Source organism: Acomys russatus, chromosome 10 (genome assembly GCF_903995435.1).
Source record: "Acomys russatus chromosome 10, mAcoRus1.1, whole genome shotgun sequence".
In the NCBI taxonomy this organism is placed as follows: Eukaryota; Metazoa; Chordata; class Mammalia; order Rodentia; family Muridae; genus Acomys; species Acomys russatus.
In genome coordinates, this window is record NC_067146.1 from 42,867,990 (window position 1) to 42,888,554 (window position 20,565).

Below are 20,565 nucleotides of genomic sequence, written 5' to 3' on the forward strand. Positions count from 1 at the left end.
TGTGTGTGTGTGTGTGTATTCAAGGACCTCAGACAGCAACACTGAGAGGAAGATAATTTTGTAAACCATTAGTGAGTGCTTCAATTCAGCACCTGGGAGAGGGAAGCTTCAAACTATCAGGAATAAAGTACAGTACAGTTCTAGCAAGAGCCTCAGCAGCTAGAACCAACTCATTGTGGCTCATTTTTCTTATATCAAACAATTCACCATGGCCACCAGAATTTTAAAAACCTGTAAAGATCCTCTCTTTCCCTTATGTATATAGCTCCTCTATCTATGCTCTGCCTCCGGTGTTGAGTCATCTTCTCGGGCTTCTAAGGCTCCCAACTAATTTTCCACCCAGGTTCTAATGCTTCTCATTTTACTTAAGTGCTTCCATGTCACTTCACTTGCTCTGTCTCTCCTTGGCTCTTCTTCTCTCTACCATCTCAGTGTCCCTTCTGCCCCCTTCCTCCCTTTCCTTCTTTCCTCTCTACCTGTATTTCCTCTAACTAATCTGTTTATTCTTTGCAAAATGAATATTCAAGTTACAAAAGTTTTCCTTTTCTGCACCTTCCTGTGCCTTCACACTTAATCTGTCCCCATTTGATTACTGCGGGCTCTCATCCAATAGTATTCTTTTGTTACAGTTGCCCCCCAAGGCTTTGCCTCACCTCCAGTTATGCTCTCCCTGTACTGTGGCATTCCAGGTGCTCATAGGAATGCCTGATGTTTTACTTTATAGTCTAACTCTTAAAATGTCTCCATCCAAGTACATACTCCTTAAATGCAGGGCTGATGCCATATTGTTTATTCTGTCTTAAAATTCATTAGCAGAATTTAGATAAGAGGGTCTCACTTAGATTGATTTAGTTTGTGTAAACTTGGAGCCTGAAATGGCTGTTGTTTATTACAGGAATAAAGATGGTAACAGTTTATATATGACTGGATTTTGAATATTTTTCTTGTATCTTATATGAGACAGTTATTTTCCATTGTTAAGCCAATTGAGTAAGAATGAAGAGTGTGGTAGTAGAATATAAAACTTAGGTTTTATATAAATGTTTACATAATTAATAACTTCATTAATTCTAGTTAATTAAGCAAGACATATCATAGCTATAAAAAAAATCAGAAAATACCTAAATATCTAACATGTGGAAATAGATCCCATATCATAGGAGGAATACAGAAAGGAAGAAAAGTCCTGTCATGCTGGGATTTAAACTAATTTAATATAGATGAGAGATTTTTTTGAATAATAGAAAGTAGTTAATGTTAAGTAGTTCATATTTGAAATTGGTCTTGGTAAGTATTGCTTTCTATGTGCAGTTAGGATAGCTAAAACATGTTTAAGGAGTAAAACAGCAAAAGATTTTTCTTGTCTTTTCCATGAATACACTTCTTACATTGTATTAAGGAAGCTGAGATTTCCTTCCCCAAGCAATCAACAACCTTCCATATCTCTGCAGTGAGAAAGTACAAAGAGTTTCTGTGGTGTTTGGGACAGGTGATCAGCCATGCACAGGCAGTTTATTACTCTTTTGTAAAGGACTTGGTAAGAACGTGTTCAACAAAAGACTTTCTAATAATGACCACATATGACATTTTAAATAGAGCTGAAGGAACGATGGTTTCTAAATAAATGATTCTAAAGTGTATTATCTGTCACTGTGACTGTAAATGAACCTTCTCTTCCTCAGTCAATTTTAGGTCAGACTAACCATAATACATATGGGGCTGGAGCTCATTGTGTGTAAACTTCAGTCATAATATACAAAGCTAACTCTTTCCCTTGGTTTCAGTGCTTTACTTTTTGTCAGGATGGCTGACACTAATTTTTTGTTTAGTTATGTAGCTTGGTCAGACTTCTAAGTTAATAAGTTTCGAGAATTTTTCCATCTGAAAATGGTATTACTTTTAAAGCAGTTCAAGCTTGTATGGGTAGAAACTAGGTGTAGACAAGTGTCAAGGAAATGTCTATTTTACTGGTACTATTGTAGAAGCCACTTCCTGTCTTCTACTCTTGTCAGAAACTTAAAGTTGACTTTCACTCTTAGTAGGCACCTTTGTTTCGATGATAAGATTTGGGCATTTCCTCTGCAAGAAGTTATTTTCTCTATAGTTCTCTGCATAAGGGTGACTTCCCTTTTCCTCTGAAGTTGGAAGCCTCACTATGAGATGGATTATACTACTGAGCATCTGTCACTTCTAGAACCTCACTTGACCTTTTTGAAATTGACCTAAGATAACTTCATTGACAAACCCCTACATACAAAATTGTGTGTGTGTGTGTGTGTGTGTGTGTGTGTGTGTGTGTGTGTGTGTGTGTGTGTGTCTCCATCTCTCTGACTGGTCATCTTTCTGTGTTTCTGTGCCTTTGAGGATATGTGCCTGTGAATTCAGGTGATGAATAAGTCAAAAGATTTAGAGCCCCTAAAACTGGAATTAGAGACACTTGTGGGTTGCTGGATAAAACTTACTAGCCATTGAAATGGGTTTCTCTAAAGGAACAGTATGTACTCTTAGCACCTGAACCATCTATCCAGCATGAACTTCCCTCTCAGGAAATATGAACCCAAGCTTCCATGTCATGTTTGAGATACTCAACACAACTTGAAGGGGGAATATTATTTCTCCTCTGTTTTCCTAAGCTGGAGAATAATTTTATTTGATTTTTAAGAGAAAACAAGAAGGAAGTGAATCTGTAGATCTCAGCAAGTGACAGGAGGAGATACAGAAGAGAAAGGAATAGAAAAAGCAACACCTTTTCAGGTAGAATCCTAGAAAGCCAGCATGTTCAGAAATGCAGGCTGGCAAATGGCTGCACTGGGATTTGACCAAGGACAGTGATTCTGAGTATGAGTCATAAAGTTCAGAGCATTGGAGTAAACATGCTTTGCTCAATGGAAGGAGACATAGAAAGGAAATAAGCGGGGAGGTTTTAGAAGAAAAGACCTACCAGCTACTTGCAACATAATGCTTTGAATCATAGATTCTGTCTGTCCCATGGAGAGCCTTTTATGGTAGCTCTGATTGATTACAGATAATCATCATATGTCTGGATGTGAAGGCATATGCTAATTTAATCATCTAGCGTGTCCAGTGATTTCCCTGCTACTTATTATCCCTTCCCTTTCAACATTAACTCACAGGAAACCTGGAGAGCCAGAACATTCTGATGATCCCCCAAGATGCTGATGCTACAAGCTCTCAGAGGGGCCTTGTAGCACAAGGATCAAGCATGCTCAGACAAAAACAAATGCCTCAAGGGAAAAACAGAAAATTCAGATCTCTGGTTTCCATGCCTGTTTTTGTTGGACATGGATGGGAAGCTCTAAATGAATCTTGCCTATCAAATTTGAAGATTTCTGCATCTTTCAGATACAGCTCACTTCCTACTTTGCCTCAGTTAAAATTTCCCTTTGATCATCAAATTATACTATCCAACCCTTAAAATAAGATCTCAAAAGAATGCTGCTTTAACTCCTAAAATGTCACGGAAGAGTTATTGCATGTCATTCATAACATGTTCCCTTTGGAATCCCATGGGTAAGAAAACACTAATAGCCTTGTTGTTACCCTCTGAGATATTAATAAAGCTCATCAAATATATTTTTCTTTTTTGTATCTTGTTTCCTATGATATTTTCAGTAGTATCTTTGTTGGTTTCTGGGAGAACTATAATTGGAAATTTTGTCTAAAGAGAATATAGTACACACATTGGCCCGTTTTAAAAACAATCTCCAGAATTAAACTACAGTTTGCTTTTATTTTGAAATAATGCCTAATCATCTTTATCCTTTTATTCAGTTAATTTAATTTTGTATCTTGAAACTGGAATTTTAAAATTAAATATAAGTAAACTATTTGGTGGATTGATGCAGAAGTAATCCACAGTGTCCCTTGGCCCTTTTAACTAAGGTAAAGTACAGAAATAAAAAAAAAAAAGAAAGAAAGAAAATGACATTCTTAAGTTGCTGTTGTGCATGTTTAAAATTCTATCACTAAGAAGGTTGAGTCAGGAGGAGTCTATGTGAGCCAGGACAGCCTCAACTATATTGTGACACACACACACACACACACACACACACACACACACACACACACACATGCACACATATCCACAGGTACACTCATGCACATGCACAAGCACACAAAAACAATCTTAAGTAACGTAAAAGTAAAGCTTGTTAACTAGATCCCAGAAAAAATAGAGACTTAAAACTTTATTTAAAGGCAAACTTAGTACAATGCTTAAGTTTTTCTTTAGACAGCATCTTAAACTTATCTTTTAGGTAAAAGTACTTTTTTCATTTGGGGGTAAAACTGTTTAATGTGAAAAATAATAAATCTGCTCTGGACAAAAGAAAGAAAGCTTTCCTGTGATTTTTCAAAATGAGAAGGCAATATATCAAAACAGCATCAAAAATCTTAAATCCTTCCTAACAGAACTTCTTGTTTTTGTTAAACAACCTGAGACAATTTGCTTTGCAAAAGTAAAACATGAAACTTCACAGTTATTCAAGAAATTCATTTTTGTGGTTATCAAACAACAACAAACTAAACCAGAATCCTTCAGGAGGAAAAATGAATTAAAATGAAAGATAAGTTATAAGCTAAAATGTCTAAACTCTAAGAAAATGCAAAGTTTTAAGGAGATTATTAAGTGATTTGATGTTTATCAATATGAGGGATTTTACTTCCTTGTCCCAATAACAAAGTTGCTATTTTCTTCCCCTTACTGTAAAAACTGAGTAATTACAAAAGTAATTAAGCTCATTAAACTATTCCTTTATTTTTTAGCACTTATGAAATAGCTGACTTTGTAACTATAAATCCAACACTTTTGCTGGAGTGTTTAAGTGCCCTGCTTTGTTAACATGAAAAGGCCTTTGCTATTTCCCTTTCCTTGGGAAAATTTACAACAAAGTTCTATACATGAGGATACTGCTCTGCTTGTTTTATGTTGAGTACAATCAGAAATTCGTTTATAAATAATGTCCCCTGACTGAAATCCTATTAATTCCTCTGGCCAGACAAAAGCACAGCACACAGTGCTTTGCACTGTGAACCTGTTATTTACAGAGAAGGGAATTGGAGTAAATACATTCTTCATCCGAGGAGTCTACTGGTGAAGGCAATAGTCCATTTTTTCTTATTTAATACATAAAATGAAGAGAATATAAATCTTTACGGATAGCATAGAATAAATAAAAGTTTTATATGAGAGACCCTACTTAGTGTCATGCTGTTTAACCATGTCCCATTGCCTACTGAGTACGTGCTGTCCTGTAATCGGAGCACAGAACAATCGCCTCCTTCATGGTTGTGCTGGCTCTGCAGCTCAGTGCCGATATGCAGGTCCCATCTGGTCACTGTAATAGACTGTCAGATCAGTGGTAGACTACTCAGGCTCCTGCCAAAACTCTGGCCAGAACCTTGTGTTTCCAATTCCAAGGGAATCTCAAAAAAAAAAAAAGATTCTTGAATGTTCAGTTATATGTACATTATAGGCTACAAGTCGCAAAGAAGTTAAGAAGAAACAGTGCCTATTCCCCCAAATTCCACACAAGGTCTCTGCAGGGGAGTAGTCTCAGGCTGTAGTCCTATGCCAGGAAAAAGCTGTGGTCCACATCTTCTGCACAGACTATCATCACCAGTGTTCTGCCCAGGGAGAAATCCTGCCATTCTCTGAGTCTGAGGCTTTGGGCTCCTTGACATGTCAGCCCTCGCGTCAGAAATACACATCCACTCAGGAAAACATCTGCTCCACAGTCATGGATATTTTGGGTTTTGGTAGTGGATAAGTGCTAAAAATATATTGGCCACTGAATGTGTAAGACCTAGTGTCAAGCTCTACCCTTCCATTCCTGAAGGTTGTTTTCAGTGTATAGCACTTCACCGAGTTCTCAGGTAGTTGGATCTGGCTGACTTTGATGTCATGTTGTCTATTGGTTTGAAAGGTTTTTTTTTTTTTTTAATCAATGTTATAAATTTTAAATTTAGAATTAAAAACTATTTTTTTTTGGAATTTAAAATGAAGAAAATGCAAGATACAAACAGTATTCCTTTCATTTACATGGACAAGAACAACAGGGCCATAAGAGGAACATTAATGACTATTAATGTGCTTCTTAGAATTTAATTTTTTTTACTGTTTCTCTCTCCTCCTTGCAACATACACATTTGCTCCTGTATTCGTCTACTCTTGTGGATGCTACAGGTATCACAGAAGCTAAACAGGCCAGGCTCTCAGTTTCCCAATGCATCTTACTACAGAAGAAAATAGTTGACAAAGAAGAAAGAAACAAATGTTTTTAAGCTGTTGTATTTGTTTTTAATTGTGGTGGTATTTCTGGGAAGCACTTCCACTGTTCATGAGAGAAGGTTTCCTGGGAAGATGTTAGGAGACAGATAGCTGTCTGTACCACCATTATCCATAGGAGTTAGACAGGCAGCCGTACAACAAGCTCAGCCAGGCCCCATCATGTGAACTGAAGGGTATTCTGGGAAACCTTGTAGCTCTGCCTGTACGCATAAGCTGAAATGGAAAGACAAAAGTAATTGAGTATTCACTTTCCATCTTTAACAGTTCCTGCTCACATCTGCTGTAATCACTCAAACTTTACCTTTGGTGCTGCCCTCATTTTGCTTTTTCAATATTCATGAAGTCAAATCTCCCTCAGTGTCTCCTCAGAACCCAGAGCATTCCCTGTTCTATTTGATGCTCAAATCCTTTTACCATGTCTCATTAGCTCTCTATTTTCCCAACTTTGTTACATCAATCTTACATGTGCATCCTGCCGCTGATAGAAATGTCCGCTGTTTCTGGGGTTCTGGTTTTTATTTTTTTATTTTTTCTAATTAGATTTTTATGAACACTTTGCAACTTCCTCTTTGGTATCCTATTCAGGCCTTTGGCATCTCCGAATTAGGGTAAAGGGGATTTGATCAACCTTGTGCTTGCTAACTTGAGTTAATTAAATAGCCTCTAAAAGATGAAACATGGAACAGATATAATTAGGATTTCCTTTGGATGTTGTCATAAAAGCTTATCATTATTTTAATGTTTCTGTAATTTCCCTAACATTAACCACTTAAAAATGAATTGTGTGACACTTCATAAATGGCAACTGCAAGTGAATTATATGAGTTGTAAATAAATGATACCAATGAACCTCATAATTTATGAATGATGTAATAATTATAGAGACCTTGCAGTATTTTGAAGTTCCTAAACTAATTTTTTTCAAAACTAGAAAAAGGCTCAAAAAAAAAAAAAAAAAAAGTGGAACTACTTTTTAAATTTCATTTGAGTGCTTAGGAAAGGAAGAAATCTCTGTATATTTATTTGTAGATGATTAACAAAATGCAATGTGACCCTAACTATTACACTGGGAAACTTCTACAGCTGATAAGTACTTTCGCCAAAGTGCCTGAACACAAAGTTAACTCACAAAAACGAGTAGCTTTTCTACACTCAAATAACAAATGATGCACCCCGCCCCATTTCCTCTTCGGGAAAGAGCAGTTCTTTAAGAGGCAACAGCCACACTGGACAAAACAAGATACAACAAGACAAGGAGAAAACCCTCATATCAAGGATGGGCAATGAACTCCGTAGGAGGAAAAGAGTCTCAAGAACAGGCAAAAGAGTCAGAAGTGCATCCACTCCCCCAAAATATTATTTTGATATCACGTTTATACAACTAGAACACGAGTCATATATTCAAATTCATGCAGTGAAATTATTATTAGATCTCTTTTAAACATAATTTTAGGCTAATCATTGGAATTAAAGAGGAACTGAAGATATTTTCATTTATTTAAAATGATCTCTATTGATGTTGGCAATCTATACTACATACATCTAAAATTAAACTATACAAGTATTTTATATATCAGAGTTTTAGCCCTCTTAGATAGCATGAATAATACTTTTAAAATGATTAATTATGATATATTGGAAAGGCTATGTAGACGTAGTAATTTAAGATGGCTAAATCAGTATACTATAGAATATGGGGTATTGGTTTGTACTTGTTTTAAAGAGTCAGGACTCTACAAATTTACTTACTTCTGTTTGCCAGTTTTCTATATCAAGTAAATGTGCAAGAATTGCCACTCAAGTTTAAGCCACTTTTTAAATTCTATTTGTTTAGTGGTGGTTATACCAACATTCCAGATTATTAAGTAGACAGAAATTTTTGGACTCATCTAAAGTCTCAGAAAATATCTCTGATCATTGTCTGCCTTGCTTGTAGGAGAAGAGCCAGATACAGGTTTGCAATCAGTGATATAACTACAGTTCCAAGGACTATGGGAACAAATGATGGTAGAGTGAATAGCTTGTGCATAATGCACGTCACACTAGTTCTCTCTGGGGAAACTCCAGGACAGTCAAGATGCAGAAATAATGTCAAGAATAACACTACTTTCCATATGAGTCTTTGCTGAGTGAGAGAAAATATGTATGAATGAGTGTCTATGAGGGACACAAATTTCTGGAACAGATGTGTTGTTTTAGCCTGTTTAATGCAAACTTTAATATGATGGGGTTGTGAATGAGGTACTAAATTTTAAAAAATCACATTACATTTTAATATTAAGCAAGTTAGCAGTAAGGATGCTGTTAGCCAGTGTTTCAAAGCCAATCACATTACCTAACTTTAAGAGAACTGGCAGGAAGAGGACCCAGGCATTCCTAATGAGAGTTGATAGGCTGGCTTCAGTTGGTAAGGGAGGAGGGCTCCTCCTTTCTGAGAGAGTGGGATGAAGAGCTGGCAAGGGAGGCGCTACAGTCAAGGTGTAAAGGTGTAAAGTAAATAAAATATAAAAATACATTTAAATTAAAACATGCTACTGTATCCTTAAACAGGATTCTAATAAACTAGGATGTCTTGATATATGCTCACTGAACTGTTTGATCTGCAATTCTCTTGAATTTACATATAAAAACGATAAAACTTGAGACTGTGTGAAATGTGTTCTCTCTCTCTCTCTCTCTCTCTCTCTCTCTCTCTCTCTCTCTCTCTCTCTGTCAATCTGTCTGTCTTTCTCTCTGACTAGAGAATATAGACATTAGAGTGCTAGTTTATGTGTATGTATACCCATTAAATGTCACTCCAATTAGTTATTGAAATACAAAATTGTCACTTAAGAGTATTTTTGCTATCACTAAATAAATATTCATAAGTGTGCACTGAGAATATATGAAAGTGCCTTTTGTCTTATATCATATAATACGTATGATTAAGAACATTTCTGTTCTTTAATTTACCAATCACCACTCACAGGAGCTGGTATGGTGCCACACTTCTGTAAATCCCAGAACTTGGGAGCCAGCAGCAGGTGGAGTGGGAGTTAAAGGTGATAATTTCCTAAATGACAGTTGAGGTAGATTATTTTAAAATATTGACATTTGATTCTAATAACTGCAAGAAAGTAAAAGGAAACCTTGTGCTAGATCATAGTTAAGAAGGAATCTCTTAAATATTGCCATAATGTACTTTTTTCCTTCTAAGAATATTTTGATTTTGAAACACAATCAAATTCCTCATAGACTTTTATTTGTTAAGGTAATTCTGTTTGTGAATCCAAAGTTACTGACATCACTTTGCTAAAATAAACTAATACATAATTTCAATGGGTCCTTATTTTGAAGACTGGATTATTACTTTAAGAAAAAAATGTCTTCTTTGTAGAATTGTGTTAGAATCCTTGTGCCGTTATGCAAATAAATAAAGGAGAGCTTCTATTTTTATTAAACCATAAACACTGTGAGTTTGAATAATGAAAAGAAAGTGGGCCGAATCCTGTTATGTTAGCAGAGATTAGAGGGTTTATATAAAAATGCTTTCTGTGATTCAACAAATCAGTGATTTCACGACATATACCTGCAGGTCAAAAAAAAAATCTTCCAAGTTGTAATTAGCTTTATTGCATCACCACCTAAGATGAAACAACTCAATTTATAATCATGTGTTTCAATGTTAATAGCTAAAAATATGTCTTAAGCATATTAAAACATGCTTTGGAGATTTGTTTTCATTTGTAGATGCAAAAAAAATACAATTGCTTTATTGGTGTTTAATTCCTAAACAAATTTAAACTATTAAATTGCGCATGACCAAAGCAAGGCATTAGATGTGAAACTATTAGAAGCACCTTTTTGAAAGAATCACCCCAGGGAGGGATTAAGAAAGATCACCAGGAGAGCTCCTTAATTCTCCCTTTGTTTAGTGGCTTCTTCCTGAATGCTTTCTTCTCAGTCTTTGTCTCCCATGGAAATGGAGTATTTAGGTTTGTAGACCTGTCCTCCTAACTAAATATGGTTGCCCTCTATCTCCCTCACCTCCTTTTCTTTCAGTGATATTTGGAAACATTGTCTTATGTAACCCAGGTTGGTTCAAACTCACTAGCCTCTTACATGAACCTCCTTGGTGCTGAGATTATAGCATGTAGCAGCACGCCCAACTTGTATAACCTTTGCTTCAGATAAAAACTAAGTTGTTTCTATTTCATGTTACTAGTTTTTATTTATCCTAACGGAGTCATGACTATGTAATTTTGGACTGCTATTCACATAATAATATATCACTAAGCTTCTTCCATATTCCTTTTTTTTTTCTTCTTCTTCTTCTTCTTCTTCCATATCTCTTTTCATGGCTTTCCCTCACTGATTTTTGGTTGCTGGCTATTACCTAAAATTATATTAAAGGAAAATGGCATAACTTTAAAGCATTTCTGAGTAAGTAGCACAGATGGACCCTTGTTGTCACAGACAGCAAGATGAGCTCATCAGCTGAGCACATGGTTTGCTCACCATTGTTCTGTGTACACCACACTTTTGTAGATTACAGCAATTTTCTCTATATCTAACAGACTTTCCTTGTTTGAAAATTTCTGAACATTCAATTCTATGTATCCTTTAAGGAGGGGTTTTAGATGCTGCTTCTAAATACTTCAAATATTTCAAGTTTAACCAGGTTCTTTCATTATAATACCATCAAAATGTTTTTCTCTTCAGCCAGTAAAACATTTTTCTGCAAATATCCATGTAAAGTATAGTAAACGTCTATGAAAACAAGTGGCACATATGCATTCAACACCGACAGTGGCTTCTTGCTTGTTTCTTCTTGCCACAGCCAACAGAGAATGTCTGTCCCTGCAAATTATGACGGACTGCCATATGATTTGATCCCAGAGTTGCAAACCTGTCCTGACAGAGTAGAGAACTCTATTTAAGAAAGAAAAAAAACAGACAAACGGTATCAGCATACAGTATTTTATGAAACATAATTAAGTGCTGCCAGTGGTGGGTTTCCTTCATTTCAGCCTTTTGTCCAAACAATACATTCTGCATAACCTAAATCTCTCAGATTTAGTGACATCAAATTTTGTCAGAGTATCATGAACTAGTTTTGTGCCTTTTATGTTTTATTTAATAGCTGTCTGATGAAGCTTTCTGATATGAAAATGAAGAACAGGAGTACAGCCATTTATTAGAGATATTGTGATGCTTAAGTCAGATATGAGTCTAATATATTTAGCTATTTTTCAGATATGTCTGGGCTCCATGTATGCTAAATGTGGGGAACTAATTGATTCTAGTCCTTGGCATAGGGTAGCAGCTTGTGCGTGTGATAGAGAGCAGTTTCCATCACCTCACCACACATGTCTAACATGCACCATGGCTTGGAGAAAACCAGAAAAACATGATGAATGCAAAAAATGCTAAACTGAAGCTCTGTTGACATCACAGTAAGGGCGTAAGGGCTCTGAAGATAATTTATTTGTTACGATATACATCAAAATTAAGAAAGTTAAGAAAAATGTGTGGCTCTTCACTGTTTCCACTTAGAACATTTCCAGAGAGATTTGGGGAAATATTTATGTCTGGACTCCAAGGCCATGGTTGATGTCTACTTTTCTATGTCACTCATTCTCTTTTCTAAGCAGAATTAGTTGCTTTCAATATACCTATTCTTATTGACCTTTAAATATTTTACAGATTTATTGGCCTGCTGCAAAGGAACGCGTGGAACTATGTAAATTAGCTGGGAAAGATGCCAATGTAAGTATGAAACTTTAAGATAACCTCCTCAAATTGGATTCTAATAGTGTAGTAAATTTTTATATTCATTTTTTATTGAATTAATAACAATAGTGTACTACTTTTCTATTAATGTAATATTCTCTGTAAAGATTGTTATGGTAAACATGGGTGGTAGTTCCCATGTGTAACTCCAAAATTTGGATGTAAAGGCAGGAAAATCAGGAGTTCAAGGTTAGCCTCTGCATTGCAGTGAGTTTGACAGTAGTCTACACTGCATAAAAACCTATTGCAAAAATTAAAAAAGAACAGCAGAAATGAATATTTATATGATATAAAGTATTTCTACCTTACAAAGAGCAACACTAATATTCACAGGAGTCAAAAAATAGTGGAACAACATATTCTAACATATTAACTCTAAGTATTGTTATTTTCTTCAGAAACCTAGATTAGAAGCAAGTTGAGGTATTTGAATATAAACCACCAGGAAGAATTGTATTTCTATTAATCTATAATTTATATTTGTGTAAGTCTTTTTTAAGTGTAAGAAAAATCATCACTTAACATCATATATTTCCAGCTGATGATTCTTTTCATTTTAGCTGAGGCTGATTTACAGCACACATATGGCTTCTTGTCAGTGGTAGCACACAAAGGGCAAGAGTCAGCTGAGGAAGAAAGGTGCAGAATTATGGCTTAAGAATCAAAGGCAACTTAATCTAAACCTTAGTAACTGCACAAAATTACTCATAAAACATAAGCACGTGGTCTTAACAGAAAATTCTAGAATTGTGTGGTGGCTCTTGCTATAATACCATAATTAGGGAGCCTGGGACAGAAGTATTTCCACACATCCAAGGCCAGCCTGAAGTACAGAATACACTCCTTTATCAAAAAAAAAAAAAAATAAATAAAACAAGCAAAATGGAAAAGTCAGGCTTAAACTGAAATATAGAACATTGCAGGTCCTCAGTCATGTCGACTGAACTGTTTGTGGTTGCTGAGCCTTGTCTGGGTTCTTTTATAGTGGGTCTGTTGCACTACAGGGTTCCCAATTGTTTTGCTCGTTGTGTCTGCAGCAGTGACTGAACCTTGGTATGCCTTTCACTACCTCCTTTCCTCATCCACATGCTCTGATCAGGCCAAGTATTCTGTGCTGGGCCCTGAGTTCTTGCACTGGATTGATAGGGAGAAATGTTCTTTTTGAACAAATTCCTGAATTTCACTGAAGATGACCAGATGTCCTAATCTTGGGCCAAAATATGAACATCTTGTGGCTTCTTTTGCAATATCCTTTAACCACAATAATGTTGAGTATTAAGCTGTGTGTTTTTCATATATAATAATGACAAAGAGGGTCCTTTATGAGAAAGGATAGATTAAGAATTAATGGTGATTAGAGCACAACAGCATAACACAAGATACCAGATGCCCTCAGAAACTCAGAAAAATAAAAACCCAGGTCAAATTGGCTCATTCAGTTATTTATTTATTTATTGGTTTTTGGGCTTTTTTGTTTGTTTGTTTGTTTGTTTTTGTTTTTGTTTTGTTGTTGTTGTTGTTTTGTTTTGTTTTTTGGGACAGGGTTTATCTGTGTTACTTATTTACCTATTTATTTATCCAATAGAAACATTAAGTAGCCTAAATAAACCAATTGCTACCTATAAGTACAGCTACTTGGAAGGTGGCAGTAGCGGGATTAGAAATTGACAGCTAGCCTGGGATATTTTGTGAGACCCTATCTAAAATAAAAAGGGCTGGCAAACCAGCTTAGTGGCAGAGCACTTGGTTAGCATCTATGAGGACCCATAGTTAATCTCCCAGACTGTTAAAAATAAAAGGAAATAATAAAAGAAAAATTCTGAGGCTATATATGTGTAACAATACGTAAAACATAAATCTATCATCCAATATAGCAGAGGTCTGACACACATGATCACTTTTTCATATTAAGTGTTCAAACCGCAATAATCAAAACAAAACAAAGCAAATGTGCACTCATTCATCATTTTATATTCCTTTCACATTAAGTCTCATACTTTCAGGCACATTTAGGTTAACAGAAGTAGATCAGGACATGTTAGTGTCAAATGCGTTAGAAGACAGTTTTACACTGATTGTACTAGAAAGAAAGGGATTCCAATCTTCTGGGTCATATTCCACTTCCTCCTCCGCCATGAACAGCTTCACCCTGTGCAGTATCTCCACAGTGGACAGATTCCATGTATGAGAAAAATTAAGTTCTTTATTGACCTTTGAGGATAAAATAATTTGGTTACCACAGATTCAAAATCATTTGAGAAAGATGCACTAGGAGTGTGGCAGAACAACTGGGGATGTTTCGTGAATCGTCTACGTTGAGTGTTTGATGAAGAACTAAGGAAAGAAAAGTGTTTTCAGTTTACTTCAATAACTAATGTCACTTTTCCCACGGGATAGAGGAGGGATGAACAATGAACATCAGCCAGTGGGGATTTGCATTGTGGGAGTGTTCTCCCTTCAGTCTGTTCAGTAAGTTACACAGTGACTGCATTGCTCCTCCTGTTCAGTTAAGACAACTGGGCACTAACTTCTCTGGGGGTCCATAAGCGCACTATTTGTGAACTAGTAATCACTTTTAACTTTTAAGCACATGACTGCTAACCTTGAGTTAAATTAGGGTGCTTTTCCCCTTTTGACTGTGGTCGATAAGAATTAATGTTGATCACATGTAGACATACAAGGTTGTTTCCCTATTTTCAGCACATCCTTTTACACCAGTGTTCTATTGTAGAGATGTTGATAATGGCTCCCAGTTTTGTATCAGTTACCTGTTTAAAGAACTATTTTCCATCCTATAGATATGGTCTCATTTCATCCACAATCAATATCACACACATGCCCAATCCTGAAGCTCACAACTGAATTTGGAAATCAGGGCACATTCTATATGCTCCCTTAAACTATAAAATACCCACAATAGATCAAGCAGCTATTTTTTCAATTCACTTCTCTACTTGATATAACCATAACATTGATTCTCATTTTGAATAGTATGACATAGACTTTCACCATTGGAGAACTGAGACAAATCTGTGGTTTCATTGACTCCTTGTCTTGACTCCTTCTTAACCCTCCTCCATTTCCCTCTTTCTAGTAATTTTTACCCACTTCCAAAGAGTTTGTTTAGGATTAACAAGTGTTCATTTACACAAAGGTATTATGTAACTGCAAAATAGTGAATCATTCACCATAACAAAAGTGAACTAATTGGCCTTGAGGGAATGGAGGTGGAGGGGTGGGGCCCATTACACTCTCTGAACAGTCATCCAGCTTAACACAAAGAAGGGGAGATGGTAGGAATGTGGTTAATGACGTTTTGTTTTTGTTTTGAAGAAGGGTGTTTAAAAGAAGGACACCAAGGAAATACTTTAGATTTGACTATAAAACTTGAATCAATCTGTTTAATATAGGCAAAAGAAAGATAAGAAGAGGTTAGTCCAGGCTAAGTGTCAGCTTAGCCTGAAAGGTGCCAGCCTAGAGAGAAATAAAATTCTACAATTATATACTGCTCTATGTTTACCGTTTTTAAAAGTATAAAACTAATTAGGTATATGTGAGAAAATAAGGAGCTGCTCACAGGTATAACCTGCTCTCCTGTAATCCCTAGCCAAGGAGAGCTAGTGGAATTGCAATGCGCATTCTTGGACTTTACTCACTTACTCGTTTTCAGGATGAAATCGCTGCATACATAGTCTTATTGAATAGACTTTTCCCCTTTGCAGAGCCTATCCCGGCCATAAACCTTTTATGACATCATTTTTAAAAGCAGCTCTGCATTCTTTTACCTATGATTACAACAATGTCCTATTGTTAAAGTCTTGATACATATCTAGTATTTACTGTTGCAAAGGATCGTGCATGTGAGAATCCTCACACGTAAATATTGAGGAGACATGACTACTGAGTAATCTTTTACTAGGAAAGGACTTAAAACTTCTTTAGTCCATGTGGTGCAGCTGACCTCCAGTAAGCTGATGATATACTCTAAGCAGAGTCCATGGTTAAAAGATGAAACAGAAAAAAAAAAAAAAGATATATTTCTCCATGTCCTGGCTATTGATGGGTACAGCATACAGTGATCATTGTGCATATATGGGAATGTAAAACAAATATATTTATCTTTTTCAAACAAAGGGGAACAATTATTGTGTTTTAGCTTGAAATTCTTTAATAACTACCAGTACAAATTGTTTTTATAATTGGAACATTAGTTCTTCTAGTGGCTAACCACTGCAGTTCCTTGTGTCTTAGTGTTTTCTATTCTCCTGATTATAAAACGTAGACATGTATGTGTGTATATGTTATGATAAACTATTATGTGACATATGTTTCAATATGTTACAAAGATTATTTTTACATTTCCACTCCTAGAGAGATATTCCCAGTTTTCTTGAGGTTTATATTTTAAATATTGAAATAGGAATATCTATCACTTTTCTTTTAAAATGCTTCCTTTGCTCTTTTACTAAACATATTCTTTTTAAATTAATATTCACATTAATAATTTTGTTAAATAAAATTGTGAATTTGGATTTTAATATATTTATTTTGTGGGAATGTGTTTACATATTCCAAGTCCTAAGCAGTTCTCTTCATACAGGGTTGCATCTGAGAAATGCAACTGGGGAATGATGACAAGAAAGTAGATCAGCACCAGGTGTGGTGGCCCATGCTTTTAATCTCCACACTCGGGAGGTTGAGTAAGGATAGTCTGTAGTGTAAGACCAGCCTCAGCTACATGCAAAGTTCAAAGCCATTTTGAGATGCATAAAACTCAGTCTAAAATTAAAAAAAAAAAAAAAATTCACATGTCCAATATTGTGTAGAATACATTCAAAGATAAAGCCAGACCCTAAGGTCCTGGGGAAGCTCTTAGTGGTACTGCATCTATGTATCATGTTCCAGGTTATCCTAGCTTTGGATTCCCAACATTGTCCAAACACATCAAGGACTTCTAAATCAATGAGTGTCTTCCCACAGTTCATACAAATGATGCAACTTAGCATTTGTGAGTAGTCAGAATTATACACTAAGCTATGCTGCTTTAAATTGGACTCAAAGTTTCTAAGTACCGCTGGTTATTTCATATCTGTTTAGCTTTCCCCAGGAGAAAATTTTAACTTTTCATCAGCATATTTTAGTGCAAATATTAACTTAACTTTACATCTTTTTAATTTTATGTGTATAGAACCATATCATATGCAAACCGTTAAATGTTGTAGAGTAAAATTCTCAAGTTAAGAAGCTTCTATTGATTGGTGAGTTTGCCCAATGGGCAAAAATGCTATTTACCAAGCCTGAGGGAGGATCTAAATTAAATCCACAAAACCCACATGATGAGAGAACAAAATCCCACAATCTATATCCTGGCCTAAGCTCATGCACTATGGTCAGCGGATTGCTCATGTGCATATCAATACTCACACACATACATTATATACAGACAGACAGAATAAAGAGTATACAAATAGATTTGTAAATATGATAGTAATGATGATGATAATAATAATAATGATAATAATAATAATGTATGTTTATTCATTGTTCATATCCCACCCCACACACCTCTTCAAGTAGGGGCATGTTGGTTTGAGTCTAAACAAAATTGGATAAGAAGAATAAAGAAAACTAGAGAAATTTTAGGCTTTTTCAAACTCTATCTCTTACATGCAACAATTGCCATTGTAAGCAATGGCTGACAAGTCAGCCAGTTCAGGGAAAGTTTAAAAAACTGCTTCTCAAAGTCATCTTTCTTCATGCCTCAGAGAACGACACTACCATCAATAGCCTAGCAAGTCACTGTGTGAATTAAACCGAGTTAATTATTGATCATACCACTTAAGCAAAACTTTGTGTATAAAAAAGAAAGCAGCAGGTGAAAACACGAAGACATGAATTAGAAGGCCATTGGAAAGCACCTTCAGTACGGGTTGTTTAAATGTCTGCTCTGGGCAAAGTGGAAACTCATAGATCTTATCTTTTTATAATATCATCACAGCTTTCCTTCCCTTTGGCAACCAATGCCGCTCCTTAGGGAACCACCCTCTGCCAACCTCCGCTCCAACACACACAACACTTCCACAAAGCAGGAATGACATTCCATGACCTGTAGCAGGTAACCCAAGTCTCCTGTATACTAGGTTGCATTTTTGTGTTGGCCTAGCAGAAAATGTAATCCTGTAATAACTCCTAGAAATGTCAAGGATGGGGAATAGTCTAGATAGGATTCTGGGGCCTTTTATTCTATAATCACTAAAATCTCACATACATGTCTAAAACTTCATGCTAACTACTCCTTGCCTTTTTAAACAATGCTGCCTCACATAGACCCATATCACTCAAAGTTTACAGTTGATAACTGGAAGAGGGTTGTTTGATTTCTTTATGCAAATATTTCTTTAAGAATCTTCAAATTTGCCATCTAAATTGTATGTGGTAAAATGAAGCTTTTGATTCAATGATTAAATAATGGGCCGTGAGTGAATTTTATCTCCTTCTAGCCATACAACTTTCATCTCCTGCCTCTGCATTTTTGCTGATGGAGAAGAAAAGATAAAAGTAACACAGATAAAAGGAATATGCAGAAGCAAGGCAAAAGCCAAGGAATGTGTAATCCTCCCTTCTTAGCCAAGATGTCTTTGTTAAAATGTATTTGCTGATTACAAACGATTTTGCATTTTTGCATTGGGCTTCTACTATCAATTTTTCTCTGTTGTTCAAAACCATTAGTTAGTATATTTTCCTTATGAATACATCATCCCGAGTTAGCCATCGTAGGCCTAAAGTAACAGGCAAAAACTGTCACTGCTCTTTTGTTTCCTTTTTAAAATAAGATTTTAAAAAATATTTATGTGAATATATGTGTGCCTGCTTTTCTGTATGTTATACTCTGTATGTGCAAGCACTTGCCCAAGGCAGCCAGAGGAAGGCATCAGACCAGCTAGAGCTGGAGATACAGGGGATTAGAAATAGTAAATAGTAAATAGAAATAGAAATAGAAATAGTAAAATAGAAGGAAAACCAGATATCAGTCTAACTTTCAACAGAAGGAACTGTGTTTATTAACACACAAATAGAAGTCAATCTCTGTCCACAGAAACTGAAGGGTCAGCCAGGGGTAATAGCTAATTGCAATCCTTATGTAAGGATAGGTGAGGGGCTTAAGAATTGGGGAAGGGGGGTGAATAGAAAGACCTGGAGGCGACAGGAGCTCCACAGGAAGATCTATGTAGCCAACTAACCAGGGCCCAAGAAAAGACAGGAGGTAGGCCCTCTACTCAGATGTAGCCGGTGGGCAGTTTGAGTTTCATGTGATTCCCCCAGTGAGGGGTTGTGGCGGCTATCTCTGCTATGGACTCCATTGCCTGCTTTTTTATCATTCCCCCCTGGAGGGGCTACCTTGCCAGGCCACAAGGAAGGAGGATTTGCTCAATCTTGGTGTAACTTGATGAGCTGGGTTGGGTGGGCAGGAGGCAGGGGCCAATGCTCCTTTTTTCTGAGAAATAGGAAAAGGTGGAGGAGGAAAGAAGAAAGGAGGGTGGAACTGGGGGGAAAGGGCGGAGGGGGCTGTGATTGGCATTTAAAGTGAATAAATAAGTAAATAAAATTTAAAAATTAAAAAAATAAATGAAAAGAATGGGGAAATTGTTCCACGTCTCTCCTACAGCCCCTCCTTCCTGAATTTATTTGCCTAAACAGGACAGACTATACTTTCTGGGATGAAGGATAACAGTTGAGCAAGGTTGAAGTCATTTGTAACCTAATATGAATCCTGTTTTACAACTGGGTCACTCTATTGCTTGTAATCCACCAAGTGGATTCTGGGAGCATCTTCTGTAGTTAGGATCTCCCACTGCTCAAATGTTACCATGCTTTACTGGTTAGGAATTGATGGCTGTTCAGGCATCTACTGGACTTTTCCTAAAATTCCCTCCTTATTAATTGAATGCTTGCCTGCCTTGTATCCAGGATAAATGTCTGGAATAAAAGTGTGAGTAAAAAATTCTGTAAGTCTGTGGAGTCATGAACCATGGATCCATGGTTAAGCAAATGTTTCCACCAGGCATGGTATCATGCACTTCTGACCACAGTACATCAAAGAGGAAGGCTGCTGAGCTGTTCTGAAAGTAAAGGCAGCATTGTTAATTCTTGACTGGCTTTGGCTACACTGTGGGATTATTGCTCTCAAATTAAAAAGATAAAACGAAATAAGAAATTACTTTAACAAATTTTGTGGAGATAAGAAATCAATTGCAGTAGGTAGAATTAATATAGTCTATAATGATGTGAATTGAATATTCTAAAAAGCAGAGAATTGCTATTTACTAGTAAATGGTAAATCAATTATAGGAAATAATTCTAAAGATAGTGAAAATGTAAATAAAATTTTCGGTATAAGTATGTGTAAAATAAAAATGTGAGTCTTCAATAATTTGCTGACGTAAAAGTGTTCATGTGAAAAATTGAGGAAAGAACTACAGGAA

At 36.1% G+C, this 20,565-nt stretch overlaps 1 protein-coding gene across 1 annotated transcript in view; it reads left to right on the forward strand.

The window, feature by feature from the left end:
• The window catches only part of Sema3d (semaphorin 3D), a 193,209-nt gene that overhangs the window by 96,934 nt on the left and 75,710 nt on the right, over positions 1-20,565 (forward strand). The window contains exon 4 of the mRNA XM_051152072.1: positions 11,996-12,058. Within this exon, the coding sequence (XP_051008029.1) occupies positions 11,996-12,058 (63 nt within the window). The remainder of the gene's footprint in view (positions 1-11,995; positions 12,059-20,565) is intronic.